At 31.0% G+C, this 12396-nt stretch overlaps 1 protein-coding gene across 1 annotated transcript; it reads right to left on the reverse strand.

Annotated features, from left to right (window-relative positions):
* Nucleotides 1-2368: 2368 nt before the first annotated feature.
* Nucleotides 2369-6967, reverse strand: LOC136084910 (uncharacterized). Its single transcript, XM_065806284.1, has 6 exons — nt 6719-6967; nt 4354-4588; nt 3882-3966; nt 3429-3562; nt 3143-3212; nt 2369-2553 (listed from the first exon to the last, which is right to left on the reverse strand). Exons 1-6 carry the CDS (start codon nt 6745-6747, stop codon nt 2420-2422), a joined length of 687 nt encoding a protein of 228 aa, XP_065662356.1. The 5' UTR covers nt 6748-6967; the 3' UTR covers nt 2369-2419.
* Between the last annotated feature and the right edge of the window lie 5429 nt (nt 6968-12396).

Consider the following 12396-nt stretch of genomic DNA (forward strand, 5'->3'; position numbering starts at 1 on the left):
TCTTTGATAAACTTTACTTTGATAAAAACTTACCTCTCCAAATAGTTAACACAATATCTTATTTATACCACAAAAGAAGTGCAAATGTCTCTTACCTAGGTTTCAAATCAGTTTCATTTGCTCTTAAGCAAGGAGTGAGACAGGGATCCATTCTGTCCCCCTACCTATATAACATATACACCAAAAAGTTACTCGAAACTATAAAAAATGATAACGTTGTCGGTACTTCTATACATGGAAACTTCACAGGTGTTGTTGCTTATGTTGAGGAAATCATTCTTCTTAGCTCTACTCTATCTGGTCTTGAAAGGCTGATTACAACGTGTAATATTTACAATAACTTAAACGGCATAAAGCTCAATGCTGTCTAAACGGAACTGTTGCTTTCCGGAAAAAGACAATTAACTAATTGCAAGATAACCCTAGATGACCATCAAATAATACCAAATGAAAAACTTAATCATCTCGACTTTATTTGGGATACACAAAAATCTATTTTTGCCTCACTCAATAGAACAAATATTAACAATAGGGTATCAAATTTCCAAACAACAGTGCAAACTCTGATTCAATCTGGTATCCGGTTTGTACATCCATCTTCAATTATTCAATTATGTACATCTTTAGCATCGACGCTAACACTTTGTCTGGAACTCTGTGAAAATAGAGAGTCAACAATGCAAGATGTAAGATCCATAAAATAAATATGAAAAACTTAGTTCAGAATAAGAAGAAAGTGAAAATTAATGTTTCAGAAAATATAATTCCTGAAGATACTTATCAAATTTTAGTACAGGCAATTCAATGTTGGAATGCAAAGCAACAGCAAACAATTTTCAAATACTCTTGAAGAAAACATTCCCAAGTGATCTACTTTATTCTCTCTTTATATATCTTGAACTATTTTTATGTATTTTTACCTTGTAAAAACATTTACAGAGGGTGTTCAATAAAATAATAATAATAATATAACTTTTTTCCGGTATTTCTTTTCTTTTTTTTTTTTATTGTATTTTTTTCTTTAAATTTTTTATTTTAGTTTTTTACTAATAAACATTTGTTAAAACCGAACTACTTTTTAACATTAATAAGGATTAGCTTAAATTTAATAAATATTAGTTTGTTTATATTTGAAAAAAAGTCTTTTCTCTATGTTTTATACGTTTTATTTATTTTTTTAATGATGTTCATTTTAATGAAGTTTTAAGGTACCCCATGAGTTGAGTACCTTGAAACAAATTTCTAATTTTACTTTAACTAGTCTCACAAGTTTAACCTGTTATATTTTGGTAATTTATAGAATTTGTTTTGCTGGTATAAACTTATTCCACAAATTAAATCAATCGCCAAAAAAAAAAAAAGCTAAATAAAAAAATTGTTACAAAGCATAAACTAAAAGTGCGTCATGGTGCCCCACTCTCCCCTAAATTTAAACTGCAGGGGCATGGGTATCAGTCATATTTTTAATATAAGATGTATGAAACATCATATGATATTTTCATATTATCCATAGATGTACCCGCTAAAAAATGAGGCGTTGATTTGATGTTGATTCAATGTTTCTCGTCAACATTGATTCCATATTGATTTTTTGTCCAAAATGTTAGCCACTTATCAACGTTGATTTGGTGTTTACAAAAAACGTTGATCGAATGTTGCTTTTCAACGTTTAATCAACAATCATTTTTTCTTGGTGATTCAACACTGATTTTTATAATAGCCGACGGTATTTTGATATCGCTTTTTGATGCATATATCAAAAAAATATATATCAACAGTTTACGAAATATATATATATATATATATATATATATATTTATATATATATATATATATATATATATATATATATATATATATATATATATATATATATATATATATATATATAAACAATGTTCTTAAAAGAACTGAGCAATTATAAATTAGTAGGATATCACTTAAGAAAATGCTCTCATCAATAAAAAAACTTATTATTATTAATGAAACACAGTGTTAAATGAAAAAAAACTTTGTTAAGTGATTTTCTACTGATTTATAATTTATATATATATATATATATATATATATATATATATATATATATATATATATATATATATATATATATATATATATATATATATATATATATATATATATATATATATATATATATATATATATATATATATATATATATATATATCTATATATATATATTATGTATGTATATATGTATATATATATAAAATATGTGTATATAAAATTTATACATATTGCGCAAATCTTTATTTGTTTTGTAAAAAACAGGTTGTAAATAAAGGATTTAGCAAAAAATTTATTGATAGAGCAATTCAAAGCTAACTCAAAAGAATAATGAAAGAAAGTAAGAAAGTTTTTTATTGAATTTAACACAAAATTTACATTTTCAAACAATTTATTTAGCGTTTGCAGCATTGTTCATTTTCAAAACTTTTCGATTGAGTCGTGTTCCTGATTGCCTTAAAAATTTCGAAATGCCTGAATAACATTCGCAAATTTTTGCATCATGATGCTGTCGTGTAATCGCATCTAAATCAAAAATTCAAATCAAATTTGAAAAAAATCAAACTGCAGAAATTATAGCAAATAGTTACATAAATGACTGACTAGGATAAACAAAATATATTTCCTGTTAAATAAAAAATCAAAAAAAATGCATAAAACCATTCTTACCCACTATCATATGATACAGGGTGTATGTTTTTAAAATTTATCTTCAATGAACCACCCGAGACATTAAAACAGGCCCCAGCGTCCTCGCTCATCAACAACTTTCCAAAAGCAAAAGCCGATTTATATTACCTCCACAACGACTAAGAGAACTCATCTATTATTAAAAAAAATTAAAAATTACTTAAGGGTCAGAATACATATTATGTTCATTCTATATGAATGAAATTATTTTAATTTTAATACATGGATTTTTAAAATTGACTCTTGAATCACTTTTTATCTATTTTTGCCATCCAACTCAACGCAAATCTTTTTTGAAAATCTTTAAAAAAAAATGTAGTAAAATAAACAATATTATTATTATTTATGTAAAATATTTTGTAAAAAATTAACCATGAAAAATTACCTAAATGGAAAAAATAAATAAAACTTTTATTTAATTTACCCTGGCAAGACAAATGTCTTTCTTTGCTATCCTCTTTATCCAAAACACAATTTTTAGAGCCATTTTCTACCTAGGTATAGATAAATTATACATACAAAAATTAAATAAAATTTTTAATCATTATATAGTGATTTTTATTTAAACTTGTCAACAAACATATATTTATAAAATATTTGTCAACAAAATTATATTCTATAACATATAGTTCTGATTTCTATTAATTTTTTTACTGCCCACGCACACAGATTTTAATTAGAACAAAAGCAACATTAGGACTTTTTTTTACCAATATATTTGAAGACAACATCATTTTCCCTTGAGATAGATTAGTTTCTTTCGATAAGTCATTGTTATTTTCAGCAACTGAAAAGCTTGCTATTTCACTGTGTAAATGGGGAGTTGATATTGATTTAAAAACATCTATAATTCAGTAAAAAAATAAGCATTTTATTTTAACAAACCATTATTTTACTTTTACAAAAATAGTTAACCTGCTATATTTGGAATCACGTTAGATGTTCTTTAGCTATTTGAACTATCAAAATAGTATCTTCCGTATAGTTCTTTATCACCAACCATAATATCTTCATCACTTTCACAAAATGTCATTGCTGTCTTTCTCCTTTAATATAAACTTTACTTTATAAACAAAAAAAGTGCATGATTTGTGTAATTCTTTATTGCAAAATTTTTTATTTGTTAAAAACTAATTTTAGTAAAATTTACTTTTGCTTTGTACCTTTTTTCTCTTCAGTGTCAGTTTCAATATTTGAAGTATCTGCTGCTTTCTCTAAGTGTGACTGAGCTTCTTCATAAACACAAATCTATGTACGTAAAATCATTTATCAATATCTAATGAAGATGTAATTGAAATGTTTGCGGCAAAAGCAGGCCCTATGAGAATGGAGTGCAATTGGTGCACCGCATAAAAATTAATGAATTTTAATGAAAAACCCATGAAAATTAATAAATTTTTTAGTTTTTAAAAAACACTAAAAGTTAAAAAAAAAAACTAAAAACATTGTTAAAAAAACCCGTTGGAATATTGGATTTAAAATAAGTGATATTAAATGAGAGAATAGTCATATTGTAAAGGGGGCCTAAAATAAATTTGCACCAGCACATGTTTATCCTCTCCAGTGCCCTGGTCAAAACATACAGTTCAATATCTAATTCAATTATTTTACATTTTTTTATAGTAATATGCAAACCTGTAGTGTATAAAATCCTAGCAGGGTATATCTTCGGAAGGGTATATAATCGGAGGTTGATGCCTGCAAGGTTGTGACAGCTTTACGAATCGCAGCGGAGCTTTTAAATGGCAGCCAGAAGCATTTCCCATCATTTTTCATCCAACTTTTAGCAATCACTTCCACTTCTTTAATTTTTCCATTTAAAAATTCAACAATGGCAAATGAAATTTCAATATTCTGGTGCAATTTAATTCTAAACAATCTTATATAAGTTACAAAATAAAATTAAAAATACACTAGAGATTAAAAACAATGAACTTTGTAAAACGCTTTTCAGATTTATTAATGTAAAACACCAGTGTAAATATTTTATTATTTCTATAAACATACCAGGTATTTGTTTCACACAAAAAATTTATAAATTAAAATGCATTAAACTCACTTTAAATTTGTTCAATGAACTACATATTTGACAAATTTACAACAAATTTTACAAAATGAAACATGCACAGACATTCTTTAAAAACTGATGGTCTGCAAGTATAATCAAAGTTTGTGTTTTTAATTCCAGAAATCAGTGATCATAAGCAATATCACAAAGTCTAAGCAGAAAAAAAGCATAACCACCTTTTTAAACAGGTATCATCAAGCCTTTCTTCAAAAGTTCTTTTTTTTTCGGAAAAATTGTTTTTAGGTTGGCTAATGAATTTACATAACAAACGTCTAAATATGATGTTTCAAAACAATCAGGAAAAAACTTTCCAAATGAATGAGGATTTAGAGCCTTGCATTTTATAAGATCTACCAAAACCTCTTCTACTAAAATAAACCCTTTGCCTTGAATAAAATAAACTCTGTCTCATAGATTTGATGTGATCTTTTTATTTACCACTTGGGCAGAAATTTCTTTACCATTCCTTTCTCTAAGAAAAATATCCAACTTTTTTCTCTCATCTAATTGATTCACTATTTGGGCAACAGTCTGATGTGATTTTCACACCATTTTTTTAATTCAACCCAAAAAGTTTTCAAAAGGAAAAGCTGATAGATGATCAAGACTCTCCCCAAAGTTAACACAATCATCAGCTAAATGAATCATGCTATGAACATTGTATGTTACCAAGATCTCCCCATACAAAATTTGTACTTCTCTGACAAACCATATCAGCAGCTGTTTAGCAAATGCCACTAACAATTTATTTTTGACCATTTTATTAGAAAGCAGTATGTGCATAGCAATTGAAAAAGAAATAAATAAGTCAGAGTTTTATTTATATTTCCTTTTTAAAACAACAGGTCCAGCATAAAGCAGAATAATCGAAACTCTGTTGCTTTCCACTTCTCAAGTTCATTTAAAGAGCGTGGTCTACGTTGAAAATTGGATGGTGTATAACTTCGTAAATTTATGAGTTCATTTGAAATACTGTCTTTAACAGATTGACTTATTCTAATACATAGGGGACCTTTACACCAGTTTATTAGAAGTTTTTTAACTACTCCAAGACATATAAGGTGCATATAGTCTAATGGGAATCCAGTTACCATTGGAAAATTTAACAGTACAAAGCACTTATCCAAATTGTTTGGTTTTCCCTGATCATGCCAAATTGCAACAGCATAAGATCTTTTTCTGTTAATTGTAACTAGTATAGGCCAAATGGAAGTCTTTTTACTATTGTACATAGGTGCACCATCAATACTTACAATTAGATCAAGCTTTTCCTTATTTCCAACTGTTGATATGTAATAATCAATTGCACTTTTAACGCCAAGATATATATAATCACTTCCACTGACATATAAAACATTAACTTTTTAAAGAGATTTTTGTAATGTCTGCCAGCATTTCGGTATAGATGGAGTAAATTTATTTAAGTGAAATAAAAGTGCATTTAAAGCATCATCTTTTATACAGTATTTTAATGACCACTCATATGAAAAATCTTTTGTTGAAGTTAGAGTATCAATACTACTGTATAAACTATTTTTAAATGTCGTCAACATCACAATAATTAGATTCAACTTTACTTAAACAAAATTTATTTTCTGGCGAAGTGATCGAAAACATCAATATATCACTGTGCACATCTTCAACAATGTTGCACTCTTCAAGAAGATATTTATCAGGCAAATACTTGCAGCCATTAATAATTTGCTATGATAATAGTAATGTTATTATAATAAGCATTAATAAGCCAAATTGCTGCTAAGTTGTGACTTTTTCATGTTAAATTGTTAAAATATTTATATTAAGATGTTCTATTATCTTCAAATAGTTAAAGAACTACCCTAATTTCATTAGGATAATCTTTATTCAAGAACTGAAAAAATAATTACTTAATAAAATATATGTTTTTCAACAAAGTTTATATTCATATCATACCGTAATACAATTAAAATTTGAACAAACATTTTATAACCACCAAAAATAACAAAAAAATCCCAGCAGAAAATGCTCAGCAAATTACTGTTAGTAAACGGCTCAATAAATTTGTTTTTTGTCAACAGTAAATCAACGAACGCTCAGTGTTTGTAAATAAACGTTGATTTGCTGTTGATAACATTGCTGTTGCTACAACATCCATTTATGGTTGATCGCCGTTGATCGCTAATGTCAACGCAAAATCAACGTTGATCAACATCAAATCAACGCTTCATTTTTTAGAGGGTATATACATCAAGAGGTTCTTAAAAAGAATTTTTTATTTATTTATTTACGTAGCCAATGTAGAAGATTTAAAGAGGACTACTATTTCAAACTTAGTGTGAAAGAGAAGTTTAACAGGAATAATAAAATGAATTATCTGGCTTCGTCATATTGTTTGCATGGCTTTCTATATCCTTTGCTTTGAGAGCCGAATTCACTGTAGCATTTTTAAATTACAGTTAATTCTCGGTCGAATATCAGTTAACTCAAACTTTTGTTATTTCGTTTTATTCGGTCCTTTGAAATCGCCTAATTTCCAGTTAAGTCAAACCTTGGAAAACTCAAACTTTGTTAAGTCAAACCATTGTCCTCTTTAGGCGAATTTCTTCGGTTAACTCGAACTTTTCGTATGGGAAATTAAGTAATTAAAAAAACTTAAATAAATTTTTTTAGTTAGTCCAGATAAAACATAAATACCAGATACCTTTTATTTTTTAAATATTTTCAATGTATTTCGATCTGAATAGAATATTATTTAAATCTGAATTGAATACATCGTTATCAAATGTACAATGGTAATATAATAATATTGTTACAAAGTAAATAATGTTACAAAAGCAATTATTGTAAAGTTTTAATAGTAAATAATAAATTTTTAATTTCAATTATAAAAGTTTTTAAGTTTCGCAATTGTTGTTAATGTTGTTTAATATAAATGTTGCTAAAAAATTTTCAATGTTATTTTTGAGTGTGCAAAGTGAATGCAAAACGTAATCTATGTCAGGTCAGGTTATCCTGTTACAGGTAACATGTAACCCAATACAATTTGCTTCATGTCATGCTGCCTTGGAGGATACGCCTTTTTAGGAAAAGGATAAGAGATGTCAACTCCGACTTAAAACACCCCCTGCTTTGGGGCTCTTGGTTGAGTAAAGGCTAGAGATGGTGTCTCAATAAATATAATCATCTTGGACAGATATTAAATGCATCCGGCTACTGTCTTGTAGAAGACCTACTAGACAAACACTTAAGGAGTAAACAGATTCTATCTGTTGACCAGCCTCGCACCTCTTCTTCATCTATTAGGCTGGCGCAGATATATTTTTAATACATTGTTTCCAGTTTAGAATGTTGAATGCTGGATCTTCTTGACTCAATGAATGGGTTTTGCTTGTGTCTCTGTTTTTATGACTAGGCAACTCATTCTATTATCTCCTAATGAGGGTACAGCTCTAAAACTCAAGTTTATGGTTCTGAGGCCGGCTGGTAGTCAGGTTTCTTGAACTCTGTGGTAGCTCTCAGAGAGGCTGATTCCATCACAGTTGAAAAATATCAAAGTATTAGCAGTGCCATGTTGCGCATGGATGGTGTCCCTGTTTGTACTTTTGGTGTACATTGCCGAGGCCACATTTGGGGCCCTTTGTTACGGCATAGGGTTTATTAAAGGTAATGTGACAAATGGTTGGGGCTATTAAACAGTGTTCTGAGTACTATCTATGCTTTGAGTCAAGTTCTTCAACAAATTTAAAAATTTATAAAGTAGCAAAAACTACAAAACACAAAAAACCATCATCATCACAAGTTCTCTATACCTATCATCCACTAATATTCGTGGTCTTCGAAGAATCTATTCTTCTAGTCTTATCTCTTGCAAGTTCACCAGACCTACTTGCTCTTTGTGAGACAAATTGGAGTTCAGCTGTCTCAATCTGCGATCATAGTGTTGATGGTTATCTTCCTATAATTCGTAAAGACTCCAATAGTCACATGCTTGGCTTAGACATTTACATTCGCACGAGTTCACCCATTTGTTGTGAAACTAGGTTTGAATCCACAGACTATTCTTTTATGTGCTTTCGTTTAGCACTACTTCACTCTATCGCCTTTCTCTTTGTTCTATATCGCTCTCCTTCATCTCAAGGCTGCACTCTTTTTGATGTTATCTCTCTCTTTATCCATCAGCTAATATTGCTGTTGTCGGTGACTTTAATGCTCACCACACTAAATGGCTTGGCTCTAGTATAAGTGATTCTGCAGGCATTAAAACCAACAACTTTTGCCTTTCTCAATCCCTAACTCAAATAGTCAACTTTCCAACTCGCTTTCCAGACAACCCGAATTATTTACCTTCTCTATTCAACTTATGTCTTGTTTCTGATCCTAGTCAGTGCTCGCCCATGTTTACAATGCGTTATTGCTCCTTATCTAAAAGAAAAAGGGCATTAGAAGAACCGCCACAGATATGGCAACAGTATTCCATACAAGGCAAGATTTGAAGTTTATAAAGATAGAGAATAAAATCCGGAGTAAGAAAGTGTTGAGCTCGATAAAGAGAGCACCTTAGCAGGTGCTAATTTTGCAACAGACTTGATACATGATTTCCAAGAAAGATTGGAAGTAAGAGTTAATCCTAGAAGATGAAGATTGGATGACTCATCGAGTACATTACCGTTCATAAATATAGAAAGATCTACATTATTGCGATAACGACCAGCTCAAAAAAATTAAGTTTTATCTGAATTGAAGTTCACCAGCCACTGTGAGCCCCAAGCTGTAGCAGAAGTGAGATCCTTTTCGAACACAAATGCTCCCTCCAAGCAATCAGAGAGTCTTATCATGAAAGAATAAATGGTAGTATTATCAGCAAACAATGCCACCTTAGATGTGAGAGTATCTGGAAGATTGTTAATGTAAAATAAAAAGAGTATGGGGCTAAGGATTGAACCTTAAGGAACCACTGAAGTTACAGGATATGAAAAAGAGTGCTGTCCATTGAGGACAACTTTTATACTACGATTGGAAAGAAAAGATTCAATAATCTTAAAGATGTTATTATATACACCGTAAGAAGAAAGCTCACGGAGAAGATTAGCATGCCAAACTTTATCAAAAGCTTTAAAAATGTTGAGAGCAATGGCCTTAACTCCTACACCTTCATCTAATGTACGATAAAACCTATCAGTTATTACTGTTAGCAAGTCAGCTGTCGAACGAGAAGATCGATATCCATATTGATGGTCAAAAAGTAAGTTACTAGATTCAAGATGAGAGGTTAAGTGTTTGTTAATTATAAATTCAAAAACCTTGCTTGTAATAGGAAGAAGACTAATGGGACGGTTGTTTGAAAAATTGGATCGCTCTTCAGAATTTTCGAAAATAGGGTTAACAGATGCCGTTTTCCAGCAGACTGGAAAACAAGACTCTGATAAGCACTTGTTGAATAGTTTTGAAAGTATAGACGAAAACTCCAGAAAACGCTTCTGCAAGACTATAATAGGTATGTTGTCCGGGCCACAAGTTGTAGAAGAGTCTAAGCCAGAAATCACTTTAGATACAGTAGCTGGTGTGATACGAATGTCAAGCAATGGATCAACCTGTTTGACGGCTATATCAGATAGAACGCAACTAGTGGAATCAAGAGATGATATTGATGAAAAGTTCTTAGCAAACAATTCAGCTTCGTCTTTAGGTGAGGTGACAAAGTCTGAACCAGACAAGAGAGGTAAAATAACAGATTTGCCCTTATTATTGATATACAAGAGCCTAATTTTTGTGTTTAAAAACGAGATTTCATGACCTGAGAATAGCAGGCTTTGGCGTTAGACAAAACCTTTTTACAATGTTTTCTGGCAGTAATAAACAAACGTCTGTTTTCTGGATAATTTTTTTGCTGATAGATATGGAAGTAACGGTTTCGATTGAAAATCGCAGCAGCGCAATGTGAGGAAAACCATGGAGGAGAGTGAGGCTTGACCAGGAATTGTTGAGAGGGAACAAAAGATTCAATGCAAGCCTGAATCCGCGAAGTTATGTAAGAAGCGCATTTTTTGACAGGAAGAAAACAGATTTCTACTCAAGGGTCATCACGAAGAAAATCACGGAAAGAATTCCAGTCATAAATAGTTCGGGTTGTCTGGAAAGCGAGTTGGAAAGTTGACTATTTGAGTTAGGGATTGAGAAAGGCAAAAGTTGTCGGTTTTAATGCCTGCAGAATCACTTATACTAGAGCCAAGCCATTTAGTGTGGTGAGCATTAAAGTCACCGACAACAGCAATATTAGCTGATGGATAAAGAGAGAGATAACATCAAAAAGAGTGCAGCCTTGAGATGAAGGAGAGCGATATAGAACAAAGAGAAAGGCGATAGAGTGAAGTGGTGCTAAACGAAAGCACATAAAAGAATAGTCTGTGGATTCAAACCTAGTTTCACAACAAATGGGTGAACTCGTGCGAATGTAAATGTCTAAGCCAAGCATGTGACTATTGGAGTCTTTACGAATTATAGGAAGATAACCATCAACACTATGATCGCAGATTGAGACAGCTGAACTCCAATTTGTCTCACAAAGAGCAAGTAGGTCTGGTGAACTTGCAAGAGATAAGACTAGAAGAATAGATTCTTCGAAGACCACGAATATTAGTGGATGATAGGTATAGAGAACTTGTGATGATGATGGTTTTTTGTGTTTTGTAGTTTTTGCTACTTTATAAATTTTTAAATTTGTTGAAGAACTTGACTCAAAGCATAGATAGTACTCAGAACACTGTTTAATAGCCCCAACCATTTGTCACATTACCTTTAATAAACCCTATGCCGTAACAAAGGGCCCCAAATGTGGCCTCGGCAATGTACACCAAAAGTACAAACAGGGACACCATCCATGCGCAACATGGCACTGCTAATACTTTGATATTTTTCAACTGTGATGGAATCAGCCTCTCCGAGAGCTACCACAGAGTTCAAGAAACCTGACTACCAGCCGGCCTCAGAACCATAAACTTGAGTTTTAGAGCTGTACCCTCATTAGGAGATAATAGAATGAGTTGCCTAGTCATAAAAACAGAGACACAATCAAAACCCATTCATTGAGTCAAGAAGATCCAGCATTCAACATTCTAAACTGGAAACAATGTATTAAAAATATATCTGCGCCAGCCTAATAGATGAAGAAGAGGTGCGAGGCTGGTCAACAGATAGAATCTGTTTACTCCTTAAGTGTTTGTCTAGTAGGTCTTCTACAAGACAGTAGCCGGATGCATTTAATATCTGTCCAAGATGATTATATTTATTGAGACACCATCTCTAGCCTTTACTCAACCAAAAGCCCCAAGGCAGAGGGTGTTTTATGTCGGAGTTGGCTTCTCCTAGTTTTTGCCCAAAAAAGCGTAACCTACAAGACAGCAGGTCATGAAGTTACTACAGTCTTAAAGATTACTGCGAGTGGGGCATGAACTTCATTTTTCAAAGATGTAATTGAGAATATGAAAGTTGTAATTAAGAAATGGCAATGTGTAATTGAGAAACACAACATGTAATTAAAAAACTGTAAGATGTAAACGAGAAACACAACCAGTACAAAAGCAATGCAATATGTAATTAAGAATACATAAAATGTATTTTAGAAATCATAAGAT

Source organism: Hydra vulgaris, chromosome 09 (assembly GCF_038396675.1).
Source record: "Hydra vulgaris chromosome 09, alternate assembly HydraT2T_AEP".
NCBI lineage: Eukaryota > Metazoa > Cnidaria > Hydrozoa > Anthoathecata > Hydridae > Hydra > Hydra vulgaris.

What these genes read in the sequence shown, in the direction of transcription:
- LOC136084910 (XM_065806284.1), bottom strand. Translation starts at nt 6,747, where the DNA reads ATGTTTGTTCAAATTTTAATTGTATTACG. An exon ending in CAAATTTTAATTGTATTACG is followed by an intron (nt 4,589 to 6,718) that starts GTATGATATGAA and finishes AAGATTGTTTAG; the next exon opens with AATTAAATTGCACCAGAATA. An exon ending in TGACACTGAAGAGAAAAAAG is followed by an intron (nt 3,563 to 3,881) that starts GTACAAAGCAAA and finishes ACTGAATTATAG; the next exon opens with ATGTTTTTAAATCAATATCA.